Source organism: Colobus angolensis, unplaced genomic scaffold (assembly GCF_000951035.1).
Source record: "Colobus angolensis palliatus isolate OR3802 unplaced genomic scaffold, Cang.pa_1.0 Scaffold523, whole genome shotgun sequence".
Taxonomy (NCBI): Eukaryota; Metazoa; Chordata; class Mammalia; order Primates; family Cercopithecidae; genus Colobus; species Colobus angolensis.
In genome coordinates this window covers 572,885-585,730 of record NW_012118744.1, presented here as the reverse complement: position 1 = coordinate 585,730, position 12,846 = coordinate 572,885, and the positions used below count along the sequence as shown (strand labels likewise).

The 12,846-nt window shown below is 42.4% G+C and overlaps 1 protein-coding gene across 1 annotated transcript; it reads left to right on the top strand.

The window, feature by feature from the left end:
• The first annotated feature begins 6,549 nt into the window (after nucleotides 1-6,549).
• LOC105525234 (melanoma-associated antigen E1) lies at nucleotides 6,550-10,181 on the top strand. Its single transcript, XM_011960769.1, has one exon. It carries the CDS (start codon nucleotides 6,817-6,819, stop codon nucleotides 9,652-9,654), a length of 2,838 nt encoding a protein of 945 aa, XP_011816159.1. The 5' UTR covers nucleotides 6,550-6,816; the 3' UTR covers nucleotides 9,655-10,181.
• The last annotated feature ends 2,665 nt before the right edge of the window (nucleotides 10,182-12,846 follow it).

Genomic DNA, 12,846 nt, shown 5'->3' with positions numbered 1-12,846 from the left:
CTCTTTGATTTCACTGAGCAGTGGTTTGTAGTTCTCCTTGAAGAGGTCCTTTACATCCCTTGTAAGTTGGATTCCTAGGTATTTTATTCTCATTGAAGCTTTGTGAATGGGAGTTTATTCATGATTTGGCTCTCTGTTTGTCTGTTACTGATGTATAAGAATGCTTGTGATTTCTGCACATTGATTTTGTATCCTGAGACTTTGCTGAAGTTTCTTATCAGCTTAAGGAGATTTTGGGCTGAGACAATGGAAAACCCACTATTATTAACTACTGTCATTGAGTAAATAGAGCAATGGGCCATGGCCTTTTGAGTTCCATTTAAGGAATGCCCAGAGACAGTATGTACCCAGTATTATAAACAAGGTGCTTGTGATTTATGTGATCAAATTTAAAATGCTGTATTTCAAAGACAATAGCCACAAACACAAAAGGATTGCCAAAATAAAATGATAATTTATAATGATCCGTGGGATGATGACAAATGTAAACAATATAAGTCCTTACAATTATTGGTGTCTTTTCTTGTTATGATGTTCTTGCTCCCCTCTAGTACAAACTCCATTTTTTGAGACTCTGTGGAGAACTTACTAATAAATAGCCTTTGCTTTCCACATTTGGGTGGTCTTTGTTATTCCAACAGTATATTATTTGGGATACCCCAGAAAAATAACATTGGTCAGAAATTTTTCCCAAATAGTTCTCAAGCCTTTATTCATGGCAATTTTGGTATTTTTTAAATATTTGCAAAATTTCTAATAAATACAAGCAAGTAGTTGTCAATTTGCATAGAGAAACTCCAATGCAGAGAGCAGTTTGAGTTCTTCATGGGATCAAATATGTTTTTAGAAGGAATTGTCTTTGCTGTAACCCTCAAGAGCTATGAAAATTTTGTACTAACTAAGTGGCCAGGGGCATCTTACTATGGACTTCCTCTCTGGTGGCCCATTAATTTAAACAAGTAAAGCAATGTTTACTATGTAATATTACCTGGGTCAAGGCACATCTGATAAATCAGAGACTACAATCAGCTTAAGAATTCTTCCATAGTAAGCTTCTTACAATATCAACTGCAAGTTTTACATAACACTCAGCGGAAGCTGGCTCTACAACAATCGCAAGACTGGCTGTCCATGGTAAATAATCATAACTCTTGAGGGTTACAGCAAAGACAATTCCTACTGAAAACATATTTGATCCCATGGAGAACTCTAACTGCTCTCCACATGTTAGTTTCTCTACCCAAATTGACAACTACTGGCTTGTATTTATTAGAAATTTTGCAGGGTCTACCAAAACTGCCATTAATAAAATCTTGGGAAATATTTGAGGAAAATTTATGACCAATGTTACTTTTCTGGAGTATTCCAAATAATATACTGTGGGAATAACAAAGACCACCCAAATGTGAAAAGCAAAGGATATTCAGAGCTTGCTATAGTAAGGGAGTCAACTATTGTCATTTGCGTTTTGGCAGAGACTCAATGGCGAGCAGAACAGTGAGAAAGCTTTGTAGGGGGAAAAAGAAAGTCTACAGCTATACACTTAATAGAGATCTTTGGCATGTGGAAGATGTAGGCAGGCTAACTAGAAGTGGATCATCCTATGTGATTAGTTAGAGGTGCATACTTGGCTTTCTCTGGTTGGATCTAAGTTGGATGCAGAGACAAGAATTAAGAAGATAGTCAGTTATTAATCAAGTCCTGGCCATTTTGGGCTGATTGTTTTAGAAATTATTGTTTATTTTCTTGGATTGTTAGTAAAGATAAAAATTTGACATTCTACAAGTCTGACTTACAGCAGGATAATGCTCTGGGCTGCTTATTGTAGTTAAGTGGGTTGGTTTCCTAGGCAATTTGCTGAAGGTTGCGGGTCACTGTTCTACTTTTCATATATGTTCCAACCGTTGTCCATTTGTATATTCAATACATCCCACCATACAGGAGATAGACACAATAAAGAGAAGCCTGGTATCAAAGCTAACCTGGGAAGAAACTTATTGGTGACATCACATTACCACCTGTAAAGAGGTCACTCTTAAGGCTATTCAAGCTACACAAATGGACTCCTTAGAATAGTTTCCCTGGAATAAAAATGATGGAACAGGTGGCTTCCCACTAAAATTAGAACAACATCATCATAAACAGGGAAATACATAGGCCAAATTTATAATATGATTGATGGTTATTTTTGAAATAATTTGACCTACCTGTGAAGATCACATATGTGAATACTCCACAGTTCAGAATCAAATTTGGTGCATGTATAAATTAATAACTTTTTAAAAACTGCCAAGGGATACTGTGAAGCTTACTTTAGACCCATGCGAACATTCGAATGCTATGTGCTACTGGCAATCACCCGGAAACTCAAGCAAGTCACACCAATCCAAATAAGAAGGAACATTCATTTGCCTAAACCTGCAGCTATCTTAAGTCGCAGCAACACATATAATGACAAATTGAACTGCATGCTGGACTTGCTTCTGCCAATCTGATTCTAGCATTATGGACAGCCAGGGACATGTAGCAAAGGGGTTATAATGTCACTCTATTGACTGAACAATTGAACAATTTAAAATCTGCTTCTTTTTCTAATCTATTCCCCTCGCTTTCCTCCATTAAGTGGGAAGATTGGCTATGAAAGGGCTTTGAAATCCTTGTTTGTGCCCTTTTAGGATTCTGTCTCCTTTATTTCCAGCAAGAAACTCAGGCACTGCAAAATAACATACAATTTTAATTATAAGATAACATGGGACCAGGGGATGGACTGTTAGTTATATGCACGAGTCAAAGATGGCCTCTCTATATTGACCCTGCCAGTACCAAACTCAATTTTTTACACATCCAATTGTTTTAAATATAGACCGATAAGTAGATTGTTAGCTATTTAGAGGCTGCCTTCTTTGCATATCCCTGTGAAACTACAATCCTCTGCTAGCTATAGATAGAATAAACTCCAGGAGATAAAAACCCTAACCTACTGCTGCCCTTCAGAGATCTCTGACCCAGCAACTCCTTGTCTTGCTGCCGAGAGACATCACATATATACATAAGCCATCTCTTTGATTCCCTTCCCTCTCTCCAGTTAGCTTGTCCTCTCATTTTCTAGGTTGTGACCTCCCACCAGCCTCTGGAAGATCTCAGACTTTGATGAACCCCATGCCCTTGTAAACCTGTCAAAGGGTTGACCAAATAAAGCTCATTGTATGCTTATACACTGTTGGTGGTAATGTAAATTAGTAATAATAAACACTATATATAGTTCAACCACTATAGAAAACAGTTTGGAGATTTCTCAAAGAACATAAAACACAACTACCATTCAATTCAGTAATCACATTATCAGGCATATATCCAGAAGAAAAGAAATCATTCTGCCAAAAAGACACATACACTCATATGTTGTTTGCAGCCTTATTAACAATAGCAATGACATGGAGTCAACTTAGGTGTCTATCATTGATATTGGCTAAAGAAAATGTGGCACATATATACCATGGAATACAACACAGCCATACAAATTAATGAAATAATGCCCTTTGCAGCAACATGGATGCAGCTGGAGGCCATTATCTTAAGCAAATTTACACAGAAACAGAAAACCAAGTACCACATGTTCTTATATATAAGGTGCAGCTAAACATTGGGTACTCATGGACATAAAGATGGCTAAAACAAACACTGGAGGAATATTAGAAGGAGGAAGAAGAGAGGTGGGCATGGGTTGAAAAACTAACTGTTGAGTATTATGCTCACTACCTGGGTGATGAGATCATTTGTTTTCCAAACCTCAGCATCATGCAATATACCCATGTAACAAACGTGTGTATGTATCCGCAGAATCTGAAATAAAAGTTGAAATTCTAAAACAGACAAACAACAAAAACTCATTTTGTGTTACTGAAAACTTGTGGTAATATATTTTTTCTTGATCAGTCCCCAAATCTCTTGCACTCACTTGTTTCCTATATTTTAATTCTACATATAAATTACACAAAAACATATTATTATTATTGTTTCACATTGTCAATATGTCTGTTTACCCACATATTTATCATTTCTATTACTGTTCACTTCTTGCATCTCTTCAGTTTCAGATGAGAATCTTTCAGTATTTCCTCAGTCTGGGCTCACTGGTGATCAATTTACTCAGCACTGATTTCTGAACATGTATTTATTTTGCCTTCATTTTTGATGTACTATTTCAGTAAGTTCAGAATTCCAAATTATCAGTTTGCAAATCATTAAATTCCTGAAGTGACAAAGTTGTATACAATGTATGACTCACCTCTTTGCACTTCCCTTTTTTTCTGAAATCATTACTCTTGAAGTCCTCATTGCCTTTATAGGTTTCTGATGCTGTATTGGTAGGCTTTGTTGCCACAAAAGGGTTTCTTTACCTAAATTTCTAGGTTTTTTTTCCCCCCACAGGGCTGCTACAATCAACTACACATTATTAGAAATGGAATTCTTTGATATTACTATAATGACTTACTGGTATTCCATTTTTATTACCATAATTTCTTTAAATACTCTTTAGTTATTTAACATTCATTTAGTTTACAGCTCTGTTATAATAGAACAAATTATATAATAAAAGTCATTTTAGCTAAATATTTGCACATATTTCTTATTATTTCTTTAGAATATATTTCTAGAGGTAAAAATTTTTAGTTTATAGGTTTGAACAACTTCAGGGTCTTTAAAAATCACTGTGCCCTAGGTTAGGAATATCTGTTGCTGAAGTTTAGAAATATCTTAGGTTTTTTTGTGCCTTCCATTCTGAATAGGCCCTGGGCACAATAACTGCATTGGACTTCACAGAACCGGAACTGGTTATGCATATAAGGGATTGCTTCTCCAATTGGAGATGGAGGTGGTGACACATTGTGACTGTAGCCAGTTATTTTCCCTTTCCTAAACAGGTATAAAAAAAAAGTATTGGAACCAACCCAAATGTCCATCAATGACAGACTGGATAAAGAAAATGTGGCACATATGCACCATGGAATACTATGCAACCATAAAAAAGGATGAGTTCATGTCCTTTGCAGGGACATGGATGAAGCTGGAAATCATCATTCTTAGAAAACTAACACAAGAACAGGAAACCAAACGCCACATGTTCTCACTCATAATTGGGAATTGAACAATTACAACTCATGGACACAGGGAGGGGAACATCACACACCAGGGCCTGTCAGGGGGCAGGGAGATAGGAGAGGGAGAGCATTAGGAGAATACCTAATGGAGATGATGGGTTGATGGGTGCAGCAAACAACCATGGCACGTGTATACCTATGTAACAAATCTGCACATTCTGCACATTTACTCCAAAACTTAAAGTATATAAAAAAGAGTATACTCCCAGATTTTTGAGGAGATATTAAGAAAGACAACATATAATAAATGTTTGCAGCAAGATACAAACATATCAATAGAGGGTCAATAGTGGTAAGCTAAATTGTATTGGTTGCGTGAGTGTCAGAAAGTTAGTATTTTCCCTCTATCTCTCTTCCTCTCTCTCCCCTGCTTCTAAAAACAGCCTGCCTGTGCTCTTCAGTGTTTTCTTACTCACTGCTGCCATGCTACTCTCAGTTGGAATGATTTTCTCATCCTTGTCATTTTGGTAAATACCTACCCACTCATCTTTTTAAACATCTCCTCTTTTATGAAGCCTTTTCTGCACCTACAGGTAGAACTGACCCTGCCTCCCCTGCATTCTTTACAAACTTCTAGAAAATTTGGTTTCACTTTTTCTTTGACTCCCATTTTTACACTGGGTGCTCCTTGATGACAAAGAAATGAACTCTGTAACTTCTGGATAGATGACCAGTGTTTGTGGAATGAATGAATAAAAGGGATGAGGGTTGGATCTGCTCAAAAGTGCTAGAGTAATAGGGCAAAACAGAGCAGGTAACATTCCTTAACACTCGGTATCTCAACTGACTTTCACAGAAGCTGTATTAAATGAGCAGATGATTGTGGAGTGAAAGAATTAAACAAATTTTCAAGAGTGTTAGTGGCTTTCCCACTAAAGCCTGGGGGACTGGGAAAGTTTGGGCTGGGAATGTTGGGTTTTTCAAGCTTGTTCGAAGCTCCCTAATTGGTACTAAATATCAGGCATTCAGACCCTCTAGGTAAGAGTTCTTTCTAGCTCACAGCATTAGGGGAGGAGTTAGACATATAAATGGAGAAAGTGATAGAAAAGACATGGTCAGGGATGGGGGTTCTACCCTTCCAGAGACAACGCACATTTTGTTTGAAACAGCTTCGGGAAAACTGCAAATCTCAATGATAATTACCAATTTTGAGAATCTATTAAGTGCCTGGCACTCTGTGTAGAAGCCCTCCAATCGTACCCTAAATCTGAGAAGTATTTATTATTATTTCCATTTTTGTTCCCTGTGCATCTACTCTAAGCTCCTTGTTTCACCCTACCAAAATTTCCCTTCTGCTAGTGCTCTCCTTTGGTGCAGAACCACCGCATCCACTTTCTCGGGCCCAGGGGAGGGGCGGGGCGGGGCGATTTCGCCTTGCCGCAGAGCCAGTCTGCGCCTGCGCGGACTGCGGCAGAGGGCGGGGTGTGAGAAGCAGAGTACACTGAGACTAGCATTCACTGCTGGCCAGTTCCTGCGTTTTTCACCACCTCTAATTTCAGCTTCAGCAAGTTGCTTGGAACTTTGGTTCTGGCAGCAGCAGCAACATCATTACCGCTAGCGGCAGTTTTGTGCCGAGGCACCTACACACCTCCAGTCGTCTGTGCCAGATCGCGGGCCAGTCTGTGTCTGCTTCTACACGCCGGTCGGCAGGACCATGTCTCTGGTAAGCCAGAATTCGCGCCGCCGCCGCCGCCGCGTTGCAAAGGCCACTGCGCACAACAGCAGCTGGGACGAAATGCAGGCCCCTAATGCCCCCGGTCTCCCCGCTGATATGCCAGGCTCAGACGTCCCCCAGGGTCCTAGCGATTCCCAGATCCTTCAGGGCCTCTGTGCCTCTGAGGGCCCAAACACCTCCGTTCTGCCCACCTCCGCTGAGGGCCCAAGCACCTTTGTGCCGCCCACCATCTCTGAGGCCTCAAGCGCCTCTGGGCAGCCTACCGTCTCTGAGGGACCTGGCACCTCCCTGCTGGCCACCCCCAGTGAGGGCCTAAGCACCTCCGGGCCTCCCACCATCTCTAAGGGGCTGTGCACCTCTGTGACGCTTGCCGCCTCTGAGGGCCGGAACACCTCCAGGCCGCCCACTTCCTCTGAGGAACCGAGCACCTCCGTGCCGGCCACCCCTGGTGAGGGAACGAGCACCTCCGTGCCGCCCACAGCCTCTGAGGGACCAAGCACCTCCGTGGTGCCCACCCCTGATGAGGGACCAAGCACCTCCGTGCAGTCCACCCCTGGTGAGGGACCGAGCACCTCCGTGCCGCTCAGCGCCACTGAGGGCCTGGGCACCTCCGTGCCGGCCACTCCTGATGAGGGACCGAGCACCTCCGTGCCGCCCACCGCCACTGAGGGTCTGAGCACCCCCGTGCCGCCCACCCCTGATAAGGGACCGAGCACCTCCATGCCGGCCACTCCTGGTGAGGGACCGAGCACCTCCGTGCTGCCCGCCGCCTCTGACGGACAAAGCATCTCCTTGGTGCCCACCCCCGGTAAGGGATCAAGCACCTCCGGGCCACCCACCGCCACCGAGGGCCTGAGCACCTCCGTGCAGCCCACTGCTGGTGAGGGACTGAGTACCTCCGTGCCGCCCACCCCTGGTGAGGGACTGAGCACCTCTGTGCCTCCCACCGCCACTGAGGGCTTGAGCACCTCCGTGCCGCCCACTCCCGGTGAGGGACCAAGCACTTCCGTACTGCCAACCCCCGGTGAGGGACGGAGCACCTGTGTACCGCCCACTGCCTCTGATGTATCGGACACCTCCGTGCCGCCCACTCCTGGTGAGGGCCCAAGCACCTTAGTGCAGCCCACTGCCTCTGACAGACCGGGAAGCTCCGTGCTGCCCAACCCTGGTGAGGGCCGGAGCACCTTGTTTAGCTCTAGTGCTTCTGTGGACCGGAACCCCTCCAAGTGTTCCATTGTTTTGCCAAGCCCTAGGGTAACCAAGGCCTCTGTGGACTCGGACTCTGAGGGTCCTAAGGGTGCAGAAGGCCCAGTAGAATTCGAGGTCCTGAGAGACTGTGAGAGCCCCAACTCCATTACTATTATGGGTCTCAGTACTTCCCGGGTTGCAATTACCTTGAAGCCCCAGGACCCTATGGAACAGAATGTAGCTGAGCTGTTGCAGTTCCTGCTGGTGAAGGATCAGAGCAAGTACCCTATCCGGGAGTCTGAAATGCGGGAATATATTGTTAAAGAATATCGCAACCAGTTTCCTGAGATACTCAGGCGAGCAGCAGCCCACCTGGAGTGCATTTTTCGGTTTGAATTGAGAGAACTTGACCCTGAGGCACATACCTACATTCTGTTAAACAAACTGGGACCTGTGCCCTTTGAAGGGTTAGAAGAGAGCCCAAATGGGCCAAAGATGGGCCTCCTGATGATGATTCTAGGCCAAATATTCCTGAATGGCAACCAAGCCAAAGAGGCTGAGATTTGGGAAATGCTCTGGAGGATGGGGGTGCAGCGGGAAAGGAGGCTTTCCATTTTTGGGAACCCAAAGAGACTTCTGTCTGTGGAGTTTGTATGGCAGCGTTACTTAGACTACAGACCAGTAACTGACTGTAAACCAGTGGAGTATGAGTTTTTCTGGGGCCCAAGATCCCACCTAGAAACCACCAAGATGAAAATTCTGAAGTTCATGGCTAAAATATATAACAAAGATCCTATGGATTGGCCAGAGAAATACAATGAAGCTCTGGAAGAAGATGCTGCCAGAGCCTTTGCTGAGGGTTGGCAGGCTCTCCCTCACTTTAGGAGGCCCTTTTTTGAGGAAGCTGCTGCAGAGGTAGCATCCCCCGATTCAGAGGTTTCCAGCTATGCCTCAAAATATGCCCCACATTCATGGCCTGAGTCAAGATTGGAGAGCAAGGCAAGGAAGTTGGTGCAGTTATTTCTGCTTATGGATTCAACTAAGCTACCTATACCAAAGAAAGGAATTCTGTACTACATTGGCCGAGAGTGCAGCAAAGTGTTCCCTGACCTCCTGAATCGTGCTGCCCGCACCCTGAACCATGTCTATGGGACAGAACTAGTGGTACTTGATCCCAGGAATCACTCCTATACCCTGTACAACCGAAGGGAGATGGAAGAAACTGAGGAGATCGTAGACAGTCCAAACAGGCCTGGCAACAACTTTTTGATGCAGGTCCTAAGCTTCATCTTTATCATGGGCAACCATGCCAGGGAGTCTGCAGTCTGGGCTTTTCTGAGGGGCTTAGGGGTTCAATCTGGGAGAAAGCACGTGATTACCTGCAGATACTTGAGTCAGCGCTATATAGACAGTTTACGGGTTCCTGACAGTGATCCAGTGCAATATGAGTTTGTATGGGGTCCTAGAGCCCGTCTGGAAACCTCCAAGATGAAAGCCTTGCGATATGTCGCCAGAATCCACAGAAAGGAACCACAGGACTGGCCACAGCAGTACAGGGAGGCAATGGAAGATGAGGCCAATAGAGCTGATGTTGGGCACAGGCAATTCTTTGTTCACAACTTCAGGTAGAGGAATGCATGGCAGTCAGAGGGGCCTTGCAAGAAGGGGCCTTAGAGCCTCAGGTCTCATGTATTGGGGGATGGGGGCGGGTACATACTGTATTTGGTATTTGTGTTCCAGTTATATTTACGTCTTTTCATATTTGGTTCTTGTGTGGTGTCTGGAAGTGTTTCAACTGTTTTAATATATTGTCCGATTGGGTAAATGTGATTGACCACTTGCTGTCTCTGTTGTATTTTGGTATGAGTTTTGATAGCTCTATAAAATGTTTTGAAAATCTTTCCATCTTGTTGCATTATCTAGAAGAGAATATATAGCATATAGCTATAGGTATAGGCTTTTCCTTAAAAGCTTGAAAAAAATTCGCCAGTAAAATAATCTAGCTTAAAGTGATAAACAAACAAATATAATGACAACTAAAAAAGCACTCTAAATTGTGGCTGGCTTCCCTTTCTGTGTGCTATTGTATAAAGAATACTGATGTTTACCTGTATTTGCTTTGCTGTACTAAAGTGTAATGAACAATAAAAGATTAATAAATGAAACATAATGCTAATACACCGACTTATTCAACTGCTTTCATACAATGAGCACAGTGGTGGGTTATAGTTATAGAAGTATAAAAGTTTACAAGATATAGTACCTGCCCCAAAATTCAGAGACTGGATAGGGTACATGGGGAGGTCATTTAAACCACTAATTTATTATGGTATACTATGTGCTACAGTAGAATAATACAGAGTGCTATGGTAATTAAAAAGAGGCACACCTGACTAATTCCTGGAGTGTTCAGGGTGGTCCTTAAGGAAGATGGTAGGTATGTGGGGTGGGGAAAAGATGGGGTCCTTTTTTTTGTTTTTGAGATGGAGTCTCGCTCTGTTGCCCAGGCTAGAGTCCAGTGGCATGATCTCAGCTCACTGCAACCTCTGCCTCCTGGGTTCACGCAATTCTCCTGCCTCAGCCTCCAGAGTAGCTGTGACCACGTGCCATCACACCCAGCTAATTTTTGTATTTTTACTAAAGACGGAGTTTCACTATTTTGGCCAGGCTGGTCTCAAACTCCTGACCTTGTGATCTGCCCACTTCGGCCTCCCAAAGTGTTGGGATTACAGGCCTGAGCCACCGTGCCCGGCCAATATGGGGTCCTTAATACAATCATGAATTAAACTGATTCAAGGCTGGATTTCAGTCTTCAAGTGTGCTGTTAGGAAAAAAGTCAAAGATATTAGGCCAGAGGGCCGGCGGTATTGTATCATCAATGGTTTCAATAAGATGCACGAGCCAGCTTTCTCTAAGTTATGCTGTGGTTTTTTAAAAATACCCAAATCTCAGAGGCTTATAACAACAAAATTTTGGGCTCATTTTACATCCCCTTCATGGGTTGTCTGAGATGCTGTTTATATTGTCTTCATTCAGGTAACCAGGCTAAAGGAGTAAATCATATATGGGACACCTGTTCTTGTGGCAGAGGTAAAAGAGCCATAGTGGAACCATGTGGTAGTTTTCAAAGCCTATGCTCAGATATGGCATATTATAGTTGTAATTCATTGGCAAAAGCAAGTTACATGGGCAAGTTTGATGTCGATGAGATGGGAAGTGTACTCTTTCTACAGGGAAGAACATGTAGGAATGGGCCCAGTAGCGAGGAAGAACATATATTTTTGAATAAAAAAATTAGTCTGCGATATAAGAATTTGGCTTTAGTTATTAGTGATATGGAAAAGTTTTTAAGGCTTTTGATCTGAGGAATGGCAGGAAACCACTTAGTTTTAACAGGATTCTTTTGGCTCTTGTATTGAAAAACTAAAGGGGGTGGGGAGGGCAGAAACTCTAATTTTAGCATAGTAGTATCTTCTTAATGTACCTGTGAAAAGAGGTATCATTTTCTGAACAAAATCAAATTTAAATAAATTGAAGTCAGAAAGCCTGTTATCTTTTAAAAAACACCTTGGAAGTCAAACTCCATGGTATCAAGGATAAAAGGCATTAGAACATAGTAGTAAGAGCATGTAGTCTAGAGTCAAAGTGCCTGGGTACAAATCCTGGCTCTCTCTAATACTAGAGATGAGAACTCAGGCAAGTTACTTAACCCCTTTGTGCCTCCATTTTTTCATCTGTAAAATGGGCATAATAATTTCACCTATGCCATAATGTTGGGGATTAAATGTGTTAACATGTAAAACACAAGAACCCTTGACATGTGGTTAGCAATATATTAGTGACATTGTTGCATGTTGATTTTTTCCAGGAATGGGACTGTGAAGTGATTTCCTTGCAGAAATTTTATTGGGGAGTTGTTTTTGGTTCAACAGCTGTGGGGAGCAAGAGAAGCAGAATTGTGTAGAGGGAGAAGTAGGGCAGTGATTCAGTCACAGCAAATAAATTAACTGATTCCACAGGGAGCTCTGGAGTTGGTGTGGTCCTGCAGAGTTGTCCCAAATTAGTAAAAAGAGGCCAAAGTTTTATCCCAACATACTGACCAGTCATTGGATGCAAACTGCCTCCTGATAAGGAGCTATGACTTTTTGAGAGTCAGTTCTTTTCAGCTGAGAGTAATCCCTGAGAAAGATACTCAACTGTAAATACAACAGCTGTCATCACCCTCAAGAGCTGGAGTGAGTACTGTAATCCTGAAGAGTAGGGGCATGTGGGTGATACATCACATTCTCCACTACAGTTGTTGCTGTTTTTATTGGTTTCCTTCCCCTCCCCTCCTACTCTTTAATAATAATTCTTCCTCTTCTTCTTTATCATCCTCATCTCTTTCCCCTTTCCCCTTCCCACCTTTGCCTCCTTGTTATTATCACTACTACTATTGTTATAATCTAAAAGAATTACATATCTTCTTATCATATTATTACTACTATTGTTTTTTAAAAATCTGTAAAGATTAGACATATTCTTATTCTTCCTGGGATATAACACCCACATCACTGAATCGTTTTACTCTTGGCACAACCTTCCTGAGACAGAAGTTCTGATAATAGAGATTCATTTACCTCTTAAGTTCTATATCAGTTTTCTATTCTTTTCAGGTTTCTGTTATTATTATTATTATTACTATTATTATTATTATTATACTTTAGGGTACATGTGCACAACGTGCAAGTTTGTTACATATGTATACATGTGCCATGTTGGTGTGCTGCACCCATTAACTCGTCATTTACATTAGGTATATCTCTCCCCCCTCCCCACAAT